Genomic DNA, 19,938 nt, shown 5'->3' with positions numbered 1-19,938 from the left:
AGAGATAGTAGGAACTGCAGATGCTGGAGAATCCGAGACAACAAGGTGCAGGGCTGGATGAACACAGCAGGCCAAGCAGCATCATAGGAGCAGAGAGGCTGACGTTTCGGGCCTAGACCCTTCATCAGAAAAGGGGGAGGGGAAGGGGGTTTTGAAATAAATAGGGAGAGAGTGGGAGGCGGATAGAAGAGGGATAGAGGAGAGGATAGGTGGAGAGGAAACAAACAGGTCGAAGAGGCGGGGATGGAGCCAGGAAAGGTGAGTGTAGGTAGGGAGTTAGGAAGGGGATAGGTCAGTCCAGGGAGGACGGACAGGTCAAGGGGGCGGGATGAGGTTGGTCGGTAGGAGATGGAGGTGCGGCTTGAGGTGGGAGGAGGGGATAGGTGGGAGGAAGAACAGGTTAGGGAGGCAGGGATGAGTTGGACTGGTTTTGGGATGCGGTGGGGGGAGGGGAGATTTTGAAACTTGTGAAATCCACATTGATACCATTGGGCTGCAGGGTTCCCAAGCGGAATATGAGTTGCTGTTCCTGCAACCTTCGGGTGGCATCGTTGTGGCACTGCAGGAGGCCCAGGATGGACATGTCATCTGAGGAATGAGAGGGGGAGTTGAAATGGTTCGCGACTGGGAGGTGCAGTTGTTTGTTGCGAACCGAGCGTAGGTGTTCTGCAAAGCGGTCCCCGAGTCTCCGCTTGGTTTCCCCGATGTAGAGGCAGCCACACCGGGTACAGCGGATGCAGTATACCACATTGGCAGATGTGCAGGTGATGAGGATGATTGGTTTTTCTTTCAGAGGGTAGGCAACCTGTGGAATTCTTTACCACAGAGGGCTGTTGAGGCTAGGTTGTTAAGTATATTCAAAGCTAAGATAGACAGATTTTACTCAATAAAGGAACAAGCGATTATGGGGCTAGGCAGAAAAGCAGATTTGAGGATCATCAGATCATTGTGATCTCAATGAATGGTGTAGAGTTGATCATGTCTTATAGCCTTCCAGAACCAAGACTATAAATCAGTACATGCTCCTGGAACATTAATGCAACTTTGCTCATAAACCCCCTGTGGGGTGTATGACCAGAGAGGGCCATGAGTTTAATAGAATTTAGGATAAACAAGTTCCATTTAAACTAAATTAGTTCAAATGTTTGAGGGTGCAATTCAAGGTAGACTTGGGGTCAGATACAAGTATATTTCTCCTAGAAAAGTTATTATTCTGAACAGTTAAGGAAATAAATTGCCTCAGTGAAAGGGTGTAGTTTGGGAAACTTCCAGACGAGGAATATTTGATTATCACACTGCACTTAATTAAAAGACAGAGAAAATCTAAGCTCTCAGTTGTGAGAATATTCAAGGAAAATGCTGCATAGCTCCCAGGACCAGAACTCAGAAAAAGCAGTTAAGTCAAAGTTACAGATAGGCAAGGTAAATTTCCTTTTTATTATCAACCTTAAATGGATAGTGCTGGGGTGTAAATGGGATTTTGTTTTTAAATCTTCCAAAATGTGTTATATTTAGACAGCTAGGTTTTTTTGTCATTTATTTTATATAACAAACTTTTGTTTTATTATCAAAACCAAATCTGCAACCTTATATGCTCTTGTTTTAGACAAAGACTGCCACATTAGAAAACAAACTATAATTTATCAAGCCAATTTTCATTCTGTGATTTGATTTGTACAAATTGTAACATTACCTGGGATCATTACAGTGTTGCAGTTTGAGATGGAATTAGGTGAAGAAATGACTAAACAATGTATGTGAGATTATTTTCACCACTTCGGTTTCATTACTCTCACCATAAGCTATCCAAACCTAGAGATGGAAATTGATCTCACTTGATTAGAGCTATATCCCCCTGACTAGTCACAAAGGCAGCATAATGCAAATTGTGAAACATCTTTAAATTATTTGAAAGGTCCTAATTTGGAAAGCTTTTTCTGTTGTATGTTGTATTGGACATACATACAGCTTGACAGTAACCGGGAAGGATTTCATGGAAAGTAGGAAACGATATCGGTCATAGTGAAGTTATGGTGTGCCACAGTGATCAGCGTTGGGGTCTCAACTTTATACAATTTATATAAATGACTTGGCTAAAGGTATGATTGTCAAAAATAGGTAAAAAAAAGTAAGTTGTGAGGAGGAAATGAGATGATTTCAATAGAATATAGATAGGTTAAGTGAGTGAGCAAAGATCTGGACACTTCAATGCTGTGTAGGCAAATGAGTTATTGCTGATTTTGGCAGGAAGAATAAAAGAAAATTATCAAATTGGTGAAAACACAAAGATACATGGAATCTACATGTCCTAGTGCATGAATCACTAAAGGTTACGACGTAGGTACATTAAGTAACTAGGAAAGCTGAAAAAATGCTATAATTTATCGGTACTAAATACAAAAGGACACAGATTATTCTTTAGATTAACAGAATGTTGGCACGACCACATCTGGAGTACAGTGTACATTATTGATTTCCTTAATGAAGGAAAGATGCAAATGCTGGAAGCAGTTCAGAGAAGGCTTACCAGATAATACCTAAAATTGAAGGTTTTATTGTGAGAAAAAATTTGACAGGCAAGACTTTTATACGCTTAAGCTTAGAAGAACAAGTGTCAACTTGATCGAAACAAAGATCCTGAGATGAATTGACACGATGGGTGTGAAGGGGATTTTTATTCTATCTGGTGAATCTAGAACTAGTGGTCACTTTAAAAATAAGGAGTCATCTACTTAAGAATGAAGTGAGGAGAATTTTTTTTCTACAAAGGCTTGAGTATCTTTCTTCCTCAGAAGATGGTAGAAACAGTTGTTGAATATTTTTCGATACAGAGATAGATAAATAGATTCTTGATAAGTAAGGGAGTGAAAGGTTATTGATGGTAAGCAGGAACTCAGAACACTTAGATCTTATTGAAGGGCAGAGCAAGTTCAAGGTGTCGAGTAGCCTACTCCACACCTGACTTGTATGTATGTAACAGGAAACCACTGTATTCGTTGTCCACTGACAAATAAATAGGGAATGAGAGGAACACATTATTCTGGATCTTTTTGCATAGAAGGTTATGAGGTGACTCTCTCCCAATGCACTTGCCTTGTAAGCTGTTGAGTTCACTGACACTGCTCTGCCTCGTGATGTGATGCCAGTACGCACTTCGAGGGAGTGTTATTGTCATGAGTGCCATCTCCTCGCTGGGACTGGACTGCAGCTGAAATACAGAAACAGAATGCTTTTAGACACACTCAGAAATACAGCATTGAAATAAAAGACAGAACTTCAGAACAACTTTGAACAAGTGAATATAATAAAGCAAAAACTTCAAATGCCTAGAGTTTCTGCACAGGGTTTTCAGGCTGCAAGATGATAGTGCAGGGGTGGGGAGTCTCAGATTTTCACTTTGCACGCAGTGACAGCAGTCTTTAGGTTAGACGTAGCTTGTTCCCTCGTCCTATCTTTAATACCATCTTCTACTTACTATATTCTTGACTTAACAGAGTGAGAGCATATCAATTAGCATTGTAAACAGTGGCAATCTTAAGCTTCTGTTTAAAACAGTTAGTACATTTGGAAATATATAATGATGTGGCGAAATACTTGAGTGGAGTGTTCCATGTCAGTGTTCTTTACAGTTAGTGTTCTTTACAGTTAACGCAATCTGTTGTTAAACTGCCTGATGCAATTCTATTTTAATGAATTGATCCTTGTCTGATTCTTGTTTATCAATGGAAAACAGCTTGTAGCAAAGTGCTTGGTGCCATCAAAAATTTTGCTGCCATTTGTAGCAAGCTGTCATTTGTTGATGAAGTACAAGATTCCTGATGCAAGTCCTTCGTGAGGTTAGCAAAGCTATCTCACCCAATGTAGTGGTATCTAATGGAGTTCTGATGGTGCTTTCTTTATGAATCAGGCCTCTCATAATTTCTGCTACTGCTCATTCTCTTCCTCCAGTGTATCTAATAAATTGAATGTTGTGGAAGTGCTACTTTTAAGGTGTGAAAAAGTGTTATCCAACTTGCTCTGTGCCAGACCTCTGCCCAACTACCATCTTGCTTCAAAAACAATACCAAATTATCAACTATCAAAATTATTTGAGCTGGATGGTAATTATGAATTAATTTGCATTTAAGTGCTTTGTAACAGTTTAACATGCCAAAATCTTGACTCAATGAAGCGCAGTGAAAGCTGGAAGAACAGCACCTCATTTTCTTTTGGGAACTTTGCAGCTTTCTGGACTCAATATCAAATTCAACAATTTTAGGCTTAAGCACCTTCTCCCATGTCCTTACCCCAATCTCCGCACACTGGGCTTTGTCATCACATGGGCTGCTACCACAAACAACTCATTGTCAGCCACTAATGGTCCTTGTTAGCAGCATTTCACTCTCAAAGGCTGACCTTTACCCATTCTTTTGTCTGCCCAACAATTTTTTTTCTCTCTCTGGGTTCCATCTCCACCTACTGTTTACTTCTTCCCCTTCCCTCACCCATTTTCAGCATATTTACTAATATTTTCCTAGCTACAATCAGTTCTGAAGAAGGATCACTGCACTCAAAACGTTAATTCTGATTTCTCTCCACAGATACTGCCAGACCTGCTGAGTTTTCTAGCAATTTCTGTTTTGTTTCTGATTTCCAGAATTGCAGTGTGTTTTTCTTTAGTGCTTAACTCAGGATTGTTCACTTCTACCATGGTGAATCAAGCTAAGGTTTATCTGCACACCTCTTTCCATTGCTGCATTTGCACCAAGTTTCCCTTAACTGGAAAGCACAGCAAAGTTTCAGCATTCCCTCTAATGCCACATGACTATCATCTCAACCATTAACATCTTAAGATGTAGCATTGACCAGAAGCTGAAAGAGACCATTATTGTCCACGCAATAGCTGTAGGGACAGGTCAGAGGCTACTTAGCCTGTGCCGTGTGGCTTACTTCCTGACCAATCACCCTAAAAGCCTCCTCACAATCTCCAAGACTGAAGTCAAGAATTCAATAAAATAATGCGATAAAATGATGTCCGCTGACCAGGATGGGTGCAGCCAGTATGCTCGTGAATCTCAAGAGTAATCAGGATAAAAGCATTCACTCGATTGTTGCTCTGCCATTCAACATAATATCTGCCACATTATGTAAGATCAACTTATAAAGAGGCAGCGACATAGTAGTAATGTAACTGGACAGGTCATCTGGAAGCTCAGGCTAAGGCTCTGGGGACACGGATTTGAATCCCACGATGACAGGTGGTGAAATCTAAATTCATAAAAAATCTAGAATAAAAAGCTAGTTTAATGGCAACCACGTTACTCGACTGGTTATCATAAAACCCATTTGATGTCCTTTAGGAAAGGAAATCTGCCGTACTCACCTGGCCTGGCCTGGACATAACTTCAGGTCCACAGAGTGTGGCTGACTCTTAACTGACCTCTGTGCAACTAAGGATGGGTAATAAATACTGCGCTAACCAGTAGCACCCACATTCCACAAATGAATAAGATAAACAGGGAATGCTGTACAACTCTCCAAGCTTACTTCAACAGTAGCTTCCTCTGGTGTGACTTCTTTCATCAAGGAGGACAACATTGTTGGAATCTATACCCCTCCAAGACACAAACCATCTACAATTGTGACTATATTGCTGTTTTTGGATTCCATTCTCATGGAATTCTGCATCAAATATCATTCTGGGAGGGAATTTTCACCATAAGAATTTCAACAGTCAGGGAAAAAAGCCAGGATCATCTCGGAGGGCAAAGAGAATGGGCAATAAGTGAGTATTGTCCATGCCACCCACATATCAATAAAAAAATGAAATAGAATGTAGTGACTAATTTCATTTACCAAGTAATCTACATTTTTTTTTGGCAAATATGATATGCATCTTAATTGTCACCCAATTGGATCAAAGTTCAAAAGCACAAATCGGGTTTTGGTAGCTAGGCAACTATTTAGGGAGAGGTTTTCTCAGTGAGCAGCACAGTGAAGTGCTTCTCCATTGCTGGGTATTATATACAATAGAATATATTGTTTTTTCTTAAATAGTGAAATCACATTGAGATTTTAGTTTATTAGAGTGAGAGTTCAAACAAAATCGTTTTGTTTGCTATTTTAATGGAGGCACTAATCTTGTTTTGGAGACAAACATACTAGAATATACAATAACACATTTAGTCATTAATTGTACTGAGTGCAATTTCATCCCTTTGATGTTCAGAATATCTAGAGGATGAAAGAACATTTGTAAGGAGCATGTCATATTGTAAGTGACTCCTGCATTTAGCCCATCAATTGCTTTTTCTCTGCTCATAATTTGCACCACAATAGCCTTAGTCACAGACCTGATTTTGCTGACAACATTGTCAAGTTACCAATTTATCCCAAATGGTGTACGTTATACACATAAATCAAACCAGCCTTCTCTTTTAACATCTTATAATTGTATGTCCATCTTGCTGCTGTCCATTTCTCTGTCACAGCCACTTCTTACTTTCCTCTTGTTGAAGGATAGTTTTGCCTATCGATACGAGTAGAGCATTGGTACTTGCCGATCAGCTGCTTGTTTCACATGCCTTCTCTATAATTACTTCAACAAAACAGAAAGTCAGGCTGAGTGAATAACATATGGTTAACCACCAGCTTAGCATGCTCCACAAAGTGAAAATTGACCATCTATATCTTCCCAGAAGTGCTAATGGCCAACTCCTGCACTTAAATCCTTTGTTCCTAATATTTTTCTGTTGCTGTGGGTGGCCCACAGTGCCTCACAGGTGCCCAGGGCTGCTAGATCTGTTCTGAACCTATTTCATTTAGTGCACTACTGGCACCACACAACCCTCTGGTGGTTATCCTCAGTGTCAAGATGGGATTTTTGTCTCTGCAAGGACCATTGTGGTCTCTCCTACCATTACTGTCATAGATAGATGGATCTGCATTCAGTGGGTTGGTGAGGCCAATGTCAAGTAGCTTCTTCCTCCCATGTTCATTCTCTCAGCACCTTCCACTGGCTCTGCATAACAGATATGCCCTTCAAAACCTAGCTATCACAGTCAGTGGTGGGAGTACCAAACCATTCTTGGTGATTAGCAATGAAGACCCCCAGCCAGACTGCATTCTGTGCTCTTGGTACTCTCAGTGCTTTCATCAAGAGATGGTGCCCAAGATGAAGGCATACCAATTCATCAACTAAGGGAAGGCATTAGGTAACAACATGCAAGAGGTTTCTTTGCTCACTTCTAAAGTGATGCCTTGAAACCTCAGAGTCTAAATTCAAAATGCTGAGGACTACTCTCTCTTAAAATGTACCCTACTATACTGTTATCTCTGACATGTCTGTCCAGCCAGTGGGAGTCTAAGACATTGGCTGAAAGGTATGATTCTGTGAGACAGTTGAATGACTTGTCTGTGGGACAGCTGTTGGCAATATTGGCACAAGTTCTCAAATGCCAGGGCCGATAGCTTTATGGTATGATTGGGCTGGCTGGGCCTTTATTACGGCCAGTGCTTAGGCTGATGCTGGTTTGTCCCTTCAGCTTATGCTTATTTCATAGCAGTTTGTTACAACTGAGTGGTTTGTAAGCCCATTTCAGAAAGCTGTTAAAAGTCAATTAACCATTTAATTAGGGAAAACAGTGTTATACTAGTAACACCACTGGACAAGTAATCAAGAGCCCAAGTTAACACGCTGGGTACTTGGAGTTCAAATCCCACCATGGAAGATACATTTGATTAAGATATCTAGAAATGAACCTCACCAACCCACTAGTCCCAGTATTGGTGGCCAGGACAACAATTATTGATTGTCATAAAAACTCTCCTGATTCACTGATGCTCTACACTGAATGTGACTCCAGACCGATGTGGTTGACTCTGAAATGGCCTTACACACATTACCATTGAGTTCAAGGGCAACTATGGATGGATAATGAATCCTTTATTCATTCACGGGATGAGGGGGTCACTGGCTAGGCGGGATTTATTGCCCATCCCTAATTGCCCAGAGGGCAGTTAAGTGTCAACCACATTGCTGTGGATATGGAAATGCAGACAGAACAAATGCAGACAAAAGAACAAAGAATTACAAATTTTAAAGACATTAAGTTAGAAGGCACAATAAGCTGCCAAATGGGGGTAGCGAGTTACCAAAAGACACACTAAATAATAGCTGATAGGGTTCAGTGTGTGAAGTGGTTAGCACTGCTGCCTCACAATGCCAGGGACCTGGGTTCGATTCCACCCTCAGGCAACTGTCTGTGTGGAGTTTGCACATTCTCCCCGCGTCTGCGTGGGTTTCCTCCGGGTGCTCCGGTTTCCTCCCACAGATCAAACATGTGCAGGTTAGGTGGATTGACCATGGAAAATTGCCCATAGTGTTGGGGGATGTGTAGGTTAGGTGGGTTATAGGGGATGGGTCTGGGTGGGACGCTCCGAGGGTTGGTGTGAACTTGTTGTGCCAAAGGGCCTGTTTCCACACTGTAGGGATTCTATGAAGTCACCTACTCTGGATCTTGAAAGACAAACTCTAATATTCTCCTTGTGGTGAGAAATTAGGAGCCATGGAGGAACAGAGATATTTGGGATGTTCTTGTGCACAGGTACAAAACAGTAATCGAAAAGGTTAATGTAACACTGTCCCTTATAGGAACAGTACATTGATTACATCAGTGCTTACAATACACATTGGATGCCTCCATTAGCTAAAATAGGTGACAGCCCACTTAGACATTCAAGCAGAAAGAATCATAGAATCCCTACAGTGTGGAAACAGGCCATTCAGCCCAACAAGTCCACACCACCCCTCCAAAGAGCATCCCACCCAGACCTATTCCCCTATATTTCCCATATCTAACCCACCTAATCTAAACATCCCTGGGCACTATGGGCAATTTAGCATGGCCAATCCACCTACGCTGCACATCTTTGGACTGTGGGAGGAAACCAGAGCACCTGGAGGAAACCCACACAGACTCGGGGAGAACGTGCAAACTCCACACAGACAGTCACCCGAGGCTGGATTTGAACCCAGGTCCCTGGTACTGTGAGGCAGCAGTGCTAATCACTGAGCCACTGTGCCACTTATGGTGCAGTGGTAGTGCTCCAGTTCTGGGTCAGGAAGTCCTGGTTCAAGTCTCAACTGCTCCAGGCATGTGTTGCTCTGAACAAGTTGATTAAAAAAAAATCTCGATATTCTAACTGGGGCTCTTGTCCTGTTTGCTGTGTTCTGCCTACCTTAAAAATGTACTGGAGCACACATGGGGGCTTGAATCCTCTTCTTGGCTTCAGAGGAATATCCCTACCCACTGCTGGACCCTTAGTGCCTGTAACTCTTAGATTATAATATTAGAGCTGGTTCAACTCTGGAGTAGCTTGCTGGATTTCCCACTTCCTTCACTAGCTTTCATAGACATCCTGACTGGGAAAATAGATTGTAACAGTTCTTTCTAGTTCTATATGGCTCAGCATTCCACACTAGAGGGGGTTGGCTTCACCAAAGTCACTGACAGTCACCTAGAGATCCTCAATTAGTTTCTTAGTAGTCACAGACTCACAGGTCTACAGCACAGAAAAAGGCCTCTCAGCCCATTGAGTCTCTGCCGATAAAAAACAATCACCTAATTATCCTAATCCCATCTTCCAGCACTTGGCCCATAGCCTTGTATGCCTTGGCATCACAAATGTACACTTACATACTTCTTAAATGCCAAAGGGTTGCTGCCTCTACCACCTGTAAAGGCAATGAATTCCAGATTACCTCCACCCTTTGAGTAACAGAATTTTTGCTCACATCTCTTCTAAGCCTCCTATCCTGTGTAGGCGATGGCCTAGTGGTATTATCGCTAGACTATTAATCCAGAAACCCAGCTGGGGTCCTGGGTTTGAATCCCATCACGGCAGATGGAATTTGAATTCAATAATTTTTTAAAAAAGTGTCTGGAATTAAGAATCTACTGATCACCATGAAATCATTGCTGATTTTTGGAAAAACCCATTTGGTTCACTAATATCTTTTAGGGGAAGAAACCTGCCACCCTCACCTGGTCTGGCCTACATGTGACTCCAGACACACAGCAATGTGGTTGACTCTCAACTGCCCTCTGAAATGGCCTAGCAAGCCACTCAGATGTACCAATCGCTACAAAGACTCAAAGAAATGAAACTGGACGGATAGCCTGGCATCGACCTAGGCACCGGAAAAGACAACAGCAGAAACATCGCTGTCGACCATGCAACATTGACTCCGGACCCCATGAAGTCTCATGGCTTCAAGTTAAACATGGGCAAGGAAACCTCCTGCTGATTATCACATACCGTCCTCCCTCAGCTGATAAATCAGTGCTCCTCAATGTTGAACAATATTCAGAGGAAGCACTGAGGATGGCAAGGACACAAAATGTATTCTGGGTGGGGGATTTCAATGTCCACCACCAAGAGTGGCTCAGCAGCAGTACTACTGATCGAGCTGGTTGGGTCTAAAGGACATAGCTGCTAGACTGGGTCTGCAGCAGGTGGTGAGGGAACCAACAAGAGGGAAAAACATACTTGACCTCATCCTTACTAATCTGCCAGCTGCAGTCGCATCTGTCCATGACAGTATTGGTAAGAGTAACCATTGCACAGTCCTTGTGGAGACGAAGTCCCACCTTCACATTGAGAACAATCTCCATCATGTTGTGAGGCACTATCACCGTGCCAAATGGGACAGACTTCACACAGATCTAGCAACTCAAGACTGGGCATCCATGAGGCGCTCTGGGCCATCAACAGCAGCAGAATTGTATTCCAACACAATCTGTAACATCATGGCCCGGCATGTCCCCCACTCAACCATTACCATCAAGCCAGAGGATCAACTCTGGTTCAATGAAGAGTGCAGGAGGAAATGTCAGGAGCAGCACCAGGCATACCTGAAGATGAGGTATCAACCTGGTGAAGCCACCAAGCAGGACTTACTTGCACACCAAACAGCGAAAGCAACAAATGATAGACAGAGCTAAGCGATCCCACAACCAACGGATCAGATCTAAGCTCTGCAGTCCTGCCACATCCAGTCATGAATGGTGGTGGACAATTAAACAACTCACTGGAGGTGGAGGCTCCACAAATATCCCCATCCTCAATGATGGAAGAGCCCAGGACATTAGTGCAAAAGACAAGGCTGAAGCAATCGCAGCAATCTTCAGCCAGAAGTGCCGAGTGGATGATCCATCTCGGCCTCCTCCAGTGGTCCCCAGCATTACAGATACTAGTCTTCAGCTAATTCAAATCACTCCACGTGATATCAAGAAACGGTTGGAGGCCCTGGATACAGCAAAGGCTACGGGCCCTGACAACATTCCGGCAATAGTACTGAAGACTTGTGCTCCAGAACTTGCCAATCCCCTTGCCAAGCTGTTCCAGCACAGTTACAACACTGGCAACTACCAGACAATGTGGAAAATTGCCCAAGTATGTCCTGTACACAAAAAGCAGGACAAATCCAACCCGGCCAATTACCGCTCCATCAGTCCCCTCTCGATCATCAGTAAAGTGATGGAAGGTGTCATCAGCAGTGCTATCAAGCAGCACCTGCTCAGCAATAACCTGCTCAGTGACGCCCAGTTTGGGTTCCGCCAGGGCCACTCAGCTCCTGACCTCATTACAGCCTCGGTTCAAACATGGACAAAAGAGCTGAATTCCAGAGGTGAGGTGAGAGTGACAGCCCTTGATATCAAGGCTGCATTCGACCGAGTGTGGCATCAAGGAGCCCTCGCTAAACTGGAATCAATGGGTATCGGGGGCAAACGGTCTGGTGATTGGAGTCATACCTGACACATAGGAAGATGGTCGTGGTTATGGGAGGTCAAGCATCTCAGCTCCAGGACATCTCTGCAGGAGCTCCTCAGGGTAGTGTCCTAGGCCCAACCATCTTCAGCTGCCTCATCAATGAACTTCCCTCCATCATAAGGTCAGAAGTGGGGATGTTCGCCGATGATTGCACAATGTTCAGCACCATTGGTGACTCCTCAGATACTGAAGCAGTCCATGTTCACGTGCAACAAGATCTGGATAATATCCAGGCTTGGGCTGACAAGTTGCAAGTGACATTCGCACCACACAAATGCCAGACTATTACCATCACCAAGAAGGTTCAATCTAACCACCGTCCCTTGACACTCAATGGTGTTACCATCACTGAATCCCCCACTATCAACATCCTGGGAGTTACCATTGACCAGAAACTCAACTGGGCTCACCACATTAACACAGTGGCTACACGAGCAGGCCAGAAGCTGGGAATACTGCGGCAAGTAACTCATCTCCTGACTCTTCAAAGCCTGTCCACCATCTACAAGGCACAAGTCAGGAGTGTGATGGAATTCTCCCCACTTGCCCGGATGAGTGCAGGCCCAACAACACTCAAGAAGCTTGACATCATCCGGGACAAAGCAGCCTGCATGATTGCACTACATCCACAAACATTCACTCCCTCCACCACCGACGCTCAGTAGCAGCAGTGTGTACTATCTACAAGATGCACTGCAGAAATTCACCAAAGATCCTCAGCATCTTCCAAACCCATGACCACCTCCATCTGGAAGGACAAGGACAGCAGATATATGGGAACACCACCACCTTCAAGTTCCCCTCCAAGTCACTCACCATCCTGACTTGGAAATATATCGCCGTTCCTTCAGTGTCGCTGGGTCAAAATCCTGGAATTCCCTCCCTAAAAGCATTGTGGGTCAACCTACAGCAGGAGGAATGCAGCAGTTCAAGAAGGCAGCTCACTACCACCTTCTCAAGGGCAACTAGGGATGGGCAAGAAATGCTGGCCAGCCAGCGACATCCACATCCCACAAAATGAATAGAAATGAATAGCCGTAAACCTATGCCCCTGGGCATCAATCCCTCCACCAAGGGGAAAAACTCCTTCCTGTCTACCCTATCTTGACCTCTCATAATTTTATGCATCTCAATCATGTTCTTATCAGTCTTCTCCGGTCCAAAGAAAGCAATCCCAGTCTATCCAAACTCTCCAGTCCAGGCAATATCCTGGTAAATCTCCTCTGCATCCTCTCCAGTACAGTCACATCCCTCCTTTAACATGGATTCCAGAACTGGGCCTAAACAACATTTTATACAGTTCCAGCATAACCTCCCTTCTGTTAAATGTTCTGCCTCAGCTAATAAAAGCAAGTACCCCACACACCTTCTCAACCACTTTATCTACTTGCCCCATTACTTTAAGGAATCAATGGATAAGCACAGCAAGGTTCCTGAGTCCTTCCCAGGGCTCAACTGTTCATCATTTATTGCCTTGCCTTGTTTGTCCTGCTCAAGTGCACTGCCTCACACTTTTCTGGATTGAATTCCATCTGCTACTGATCAGCCCATCTGACCAGACCACCTCTATTCTTTTGTAATAAAACAAATCTAATCCTCACTGTTTACCACCCTACCAATTTTCCTATCATTCATGAACTTGCTGACCAACGCTCCTACATTCAAATCTAAATAATTTATGCATACACCACAACAAGTGTGCCATGGATGCAATTTGCCATTTATCAGCCTAAGCCTGGATATTGCCTAGGTCTTGCTGTGTATGAACACGGACAACTTCAATATCTAAGGAATTGTGAATGGTGCTGAATACTATGCAATCATCAGCAAACATCCCAACTTCTGACCTTATGATGGAAGAAAGGTATTAATGAAGCAGCTGAAGATGATTGGCCTGTGACATTACCCTGAGAAACTCTTGCAGTGGTGCTCCTGAGGTTAAAATGATTGATCTCCAATTACCACATGATATTCCTTTCCTGAAAACAACAAATGCTGGAGCTCACAGCGTGCTAAATATGACTCCAACAGATAACAGCTTCTCCATTCCCACATCCTGCTGATTCCCATTGTCACCAGGTTTGTTCTGGCTCTTCGATGCCATACTTGGTTAAATGATGCCTTTATGTCACTGCTTTAAAGGCAGTCACACTCAGTTACCTTTGGTATTTAGTTCTTTCATTCAAGCTTGGATCAAGTCTGTAATGAGATGATGAGTCAGGTACTTACGGAAAACTAAACTAAGCGTCAATGAGATGAATATTCTTATGCAATGCTGCTACCTAACACTGTTGATGACTGTTTCCACAAACTGGATCATCTTGAATGCTTATGACTGAAAGGGGACAGATATTACAGTAACTGGCCAGTTTGAATGTGTGTTGCTTTTTATGCACAGGACATTCTTGGGCAATTTCCACATTGTCAGCTAGATATAGAGTTGTAGCTGCAGTGGAATAGCTTGCCTAGGGATGTGGCTAGTTCTGAAGAATAAGTCTTCAATACTGTTCCAGGAATGTTTTCAGGGCCCACAGCCTTTGTAGTATCCAATCACCAGCTGTTCCTTGAATGAGTGAGACAAGCTGATTAAAGAAATGGAATCTGTGATACTGGAGAACACAGAAAGAGGTTGGCATAGATCATTTTTTTGGCATGTCAGGCTCAAGACAGACACAAATGTATTGCCATCCACCATTATTGTATTCTGACATTTGCAAAATTTATCATCACCTAATCATGCAGAAACAGTTGCCATGTGATTCAATGTTAATTTTCACTGGCACTCCTTTTCTCTTACTAGAGCAAGGAAGGAGTCAGTATGTATCACTGCTGACCAGATTATTATTTTGAACTGCTGTATCCACTGTTGGACCAGATGAGTTCTTTGAAAGTAGAATAAAAGAACTGTGGATGCTGGAGATTTGAAACACAAAAATAGAAATTGCTGGAGAAACTCAACAGGTATGGCAGCATCTATAGAGACAAAACAGAATTAACATTTTGAGACCGGGGACCCTTCTTCAGAACAGACTGCAGCTAGGAAAAGGTGGCATATATGTTGTTGATGATGGGTGGGGAGGAAAGGAGTCAGTGGATAGGTGGACAGGGAACCCAGACTGAATAAAGGACAGGCAGACAAATGGATTGTTGGTAGTAAGCCAGGGAAGAGGAGAAGGTGGATAGGTGATAATTGGGGTCTATGAGTGGGTGAAAATGGGTTGGCTACGCTGAAAGTAACTCCTGTCATAACAATACTTGGGGTGTGGGAGTTGGTAACAGACATGCACTGAGATGATCATGTTCTGAAATTGTTCAACTTAACGTTGAGTCATGAAGGTTGTAACGTCCCCAAGTGGAAGGTGAGGTGTTGTTCACCCAGCTTGCATTCAGCCTCACTGGAGCACTGCAGCAGACCTGAGACAGAAACGTTGGCATGGAAACACAATGGTGTGCTCAGGTTCTTTTAGACAGTGGCCTGACATTACTTGGAAATGTTACAGAAAATTAATTAAGCCAGTGTGTCATTCTGATAGACAAGTTGGTTAAAGTAAAGTAATGACCTTGGCATTTAGCTTCTGCAATTCCTTCTCTGTAATCTGCTTTGATAGAGAAAGTCGGTTACTATGTTCCTCAGCCCTCTCCGAAGCTAGCTTGTCGCATTCATAATTGGGCTTCAAGTCTTATACATGCCCTTATCATATCTGAAGCAACTTGCTTGCACTGACAGGTAGCCTTGCATGATATTTTCGGTTCACCAGCACGGTTCCCCATTTTGGAAGCAAACAATCACCAATTTCGTCTGTTGCTCAGTTCACTCAATTTTCCAAGTAGATTGCACAACTTGTCTCATTTTCCTCGCTCAGACTTGACTAGTTCAGCAGCAATTCCAGAGATCTTTTCAGTTTTCTTTGTTTCTGCTGCCTGCTTTATCCTGAGATATTTATTCTTGTTTGATTCTAAGACCCCAAAGGTGTTACTAAAATTGATTTGACAGTTATAGGATCGGCATAGTGTTCTTACTTTCTCATGTTAAAATTGTGCACATCAATAATCAGCACATTTTCTTTGTTCCATGTTGTGCTATGTTGCAAATTTTTTTCTTGATCCAAAACTACTTTTTTTTTCCAATTTAAGAGCATTTTACTCCGTTGCTGTGGCAGATGCTTTTTTCCCCATTATAATGCAGTTGTTCTTGCCCATTTTTCACAATGTTTCTTCACAACTTAATAGCTTCCCACTTACCAGAGAAAATTATATGATATTTTATTGTCTCAGGCCTGCTCCAGTGAAGCTGAATGCAAGCTGGGTGAACAACACCTCACTTTCCACTTGGGGACCTTACAACCTTCATGACTCAATGTCAAGTTTAACAATTTTAGAGCATGATCATTTCAGTTTTTTACCTACCCCCACATACCAAGTCCTGTTATGAGTTTCTCCAGCATTTTCTGTATTGGTTTCAGATTTCCAGCATCTGCTGTATTTTGCTTTTATACACAAGAATTTGAGCTGGTTGGTTTTATTTATGGTATGAAAAAGTGTGCAAGGATTTGTTTTAAGCTTGAAAACAGGCAATCAGCAATATCTGAGTATTAAAAGTCTATACATTTAATAACAACATATCTTGGAAATATGTCTAATATCGGATCTGGTCAGAAATGTATATCACTCACAAGGCTGCTGTTACCTGATGGTGAATTTGTTTGCAATAGCAAGGTTGACTACATTACCAAACTTTCTTACTCCCAACAGCTTGATTCTTAAGGAAAAAATGCACACTCTCAAAGCGACATGCTAGATATTTGATACAAAGGAGGTTGGCCTGGGTTAAGAGCTTTCCTGACATGGCAGACCCACCTCAGTATAACCATCCCCCTCACATGGAACGTTCATTCAAAGGGTAGGCAGGAGTGTGATTGAGTCAGGCCCACTACCAGAAGCAGTTAAGAAACGGCGATCAGGGTGTGAGAGTGCTGAGGTGGGCTGGTTAGAGGTCCCATCTAGCTTCTTCGGGATATGGTACAGTTGATTTAAAAGCTTTCAACCCTCTAGGCCTCACCCTTAACATCTGCATCCAATTCCCATTGCCTCCACCTGCCTCTTTCATGCCCTTTACAACCACTCACCGAATATCAACTATAAACTGAACAAAGCAGTCAGATGATAAAATTGGCAAGACTTGAAATGCTGACAGAAAGAAAACAAATCAGCAAATTGTTTCAAAAAACTGCTCCTCTTATGACCTTATGAAAACTTAAATCAGACAGAGCCATTCATTGTTTCAAGAACAAAACATTCTCTGCCTTCATACCTTTTAGTATTGTCCAAATAAATACAGAGACATGGGAGAAATAGAAGAAAGAAAGAATAACTTACTATGACCTCAAAGACGTCAAACACAGGGAACACTCCACTTCTATCTGTCAAAACAGAACATCTGAACTAATCAGTTTGAGTGTCTTGGCACTACGGTCAAGGGTTTATCATGGGGCTATCTGGGAATCATAATCAACAGATTCAGATGACCATACATCTGTTTCTCCAAACAGCCCAAAAGTTTATTTGGGCAAGATTAAACGGTGCATTGTAGGGTAAAGCTTATACTACATTCTTTAGACTTTTACAAGGTTATAACAAAAGCAGTTTATTCAAAGCAGATTTCTGAGTATCTGTTTTGTTCCTCAGCATTTCAAGATTTGCCATTGTGATTATATGGTTCATTGATCTGGTAGATAGTACTCGCTGGGTAACTGATCACTTGTGGGAGCATGGGGAGCAAGGAGGCATGGAAAGGTGATGCAGGGCACAGTGGATGTGGGAAACCTGGGTAACACCTTTTAAAGTTAGCTTACAAAAGTCTTCCAAATCTAGACTGTGAACCACCAGATCATCCAGAAGCTACAGTAACTCTACAAAATTTGTGTGGGATATATTAGATCCCTACTTTACAATGGAGTCAGCCAGATCAGGAATGTAGGGTCTGGACTAAGTTGGCAAAATTTGCCCATGCTGGAAATCAGGTTAATCAGGTTCAACACACCATTTTCTAATGTCTCCAGGGTAATACTTTTCTGTTGCTTCCCATTGCTTACAACATGAACAACTCCCCAGCTAAGAGAATAGGGAAGTGTCTTCCATACACATCCCCGTATCCCTAATCACAAAAAAGTAGTCGCAAGCATACAAAAATCAGTTCAGGTTAAATGATCAGCTCCTAATTTGTGGAGAATATTTTGTCCAACACCTGTACTGAATCATCTGGTTAATATCAGGAACACATGTTGAACCAGTGCACTACTTTAGGAGTCACATTTTTAAGACATAGTGGATCAAAACATTGTCTGTTTGCAATAAAATACTACACTATGATTGTTATGAAACTGATCTACATTAGGAATAAGCTTATTAGTCATGTCTATGACTTTACACAATGATATTCTACTCATTTTTCCAACAAAAGCTGTTCATTGACCTATACTTTGAGAAATTGATTAGATTAATACTGGATTTGAAACCATTGTTTGAAATAACTTCATTCTGTAATAGAATAAACTCCATTTACAACTTAGAAACTACAGATGCTAAATGTTCAATTTTACTCTGTGATGTATGTGATATGATTTCACTTTCTCTGTTAAGTGGAATTGCAATTTAACTAAATCTAACACAGAATAAATCCAAACTGTCACAGTAGCTCCCAGAAGTTGTATTGATTTGCTTTTCCTTTAACTAATTTTGTAACAGTGTCAGTCACACATCCCTGTGAAGCACTGTCTCAAGTCAGTGAGGCCAGATTGTGAGGTGATGTGACAACACATTTTGTGCATGCACAGAAGAATTTTTTGAGTCCACAGACACTAACATGCAGCTTTTAGAAGTTTTGCCTTTTGTCTCATCCACAGATAAAGAATCCCTTTGTGTTGAGTGGTGACAAGATGTAGCAGGACATCAGCAGCTGAGTCAGCATTTAGTAAAGTATTTCTATGAAAGCTGCAAATGGGTAGAACCACTTTCTTAAAAAAAAGTAGATCCTACCAAAGCTGAACAGATTGGCATTGTTAGAATGAGCAGGTTGCAATTGTTTAGATAATTTCTGGTTTGATTTATTTGCCACCGTTGATGACAATTCACAAGCTGAAATAGGAGATACAGTATATGGCCTGGCTGAAAGCAATTAAACTGTGGAGCTAATAGAAATTTGGCAGGTCTAGAACGTGTTATTGTTTAAAAGTTGATACCTACATGAAGTCGAGACATTGAAATGATTGTTTTGTTTATTGATCCTTGTTGCATTTCCAGATTTTCAAGTATTTTTCTCATTGAAAGGATTGGGCTTTAATCAGCATTAAAATATTGTTTTTCCTATTTCAACAAAGCTGACCAGTAAGGCATGGGGTGAGGAGGCAGATATTGGTTGCCATGATTTTATAGAAAAAAAAAGGAAGGTTCAGGTAGATTTTGAGGTTTCTGGAGTAAAGGACTGTTCAAGAAGAATAGCTCAAAAAATATTCATTGTGTTTCCTTAAAAACAAGTTTCTAATTTATAAGGAAAGATTGACACCAATTTGTATTAAGGTGAGATTTCAACTCATTTCATCAATATTATGCTGCTTTGGAGATCAATATGAAATGCTCTTAAATGTCTAATTCTGTGATCAATATTAATGCAGCCTGTAAGTGCATTAAGGTAATAAGTATTACAGAACCAATCCAGCCTACTCAAATAATTAGCTTTGAAGGATTAGAAAGGGACAATATTATGCTTATTATTAAAGGACTGTGGAGCTTTTCTCTGCTGTGGTCAGCCAGACATACCTTTTTGAACTGTACAATTTTCTTATGAGAACTTTGGTAAGAAGTGTTGGTTGGTCATCAAAGAGTGCCAATCCTGTAGAGCATACTAGAATGAAAACTCTGGCTAATGGTTCTATAGAATTTCCCTAAACTGTGGAAATGAGGCTTTGATTTGTGTTGGAGTCTGCAGGTCAGATCAAGGGCTGAAATTCTTAAGGAAGGTGGCAAAACAGGTCAGAATTTTTATAAAGTCTCAGAGATAATAAGAACTGTCGATGCTGGAGTCAGAGATAACAAAGTGTGGAGCTGGAGGAACACAGCAGGCCAGGC

At 42.0% G+C, this 19,938-nt stretch overlaps 1 protein-coding gene across 1 annotated transcript in view; it reads right to left on the bottom strand.

Moving 5' to 3' along the window:
• The window catches only part of LOC109925306 (docking protein 6-like), a 383,122-nt gene that overhangs the window by 12,706 nt on the left and 350,478 nt on the right, over window positions 1-19,938 (bottom strand). Inside the window, exon 7 of the mRNA XM_048596077.1 lies at window positions 3,094-3,208. Within this exon, the coding sequence (XP_048452034.1) occupies window positions 3,094-3,208 (115 nt within the window). The remainder of the gene's footprint in view (window positions 1-3,093; window positions 3,209-19,938) is intronic.

Source organism: Rhincodon typus, chromosome 4, assembly GCF_021869965.1.
Source record: "Rhincodon typus isolate 14 chromosome 4, sRhiTyp1.1, whole genome shotgun sequence".
Classification (NCBI taxonomy): domain Eukaryota; kingdom Metazoa; phylum Chordata; class Chondrichthyes; order Orectolobiformes; family Rhincodontidae; genus Rhincodon; species Rhincodon typus.
Note: the sequence above shows the minus strand (reverse complement) of the source record. Positions and strands in the feature narration are given on the sequence as shown.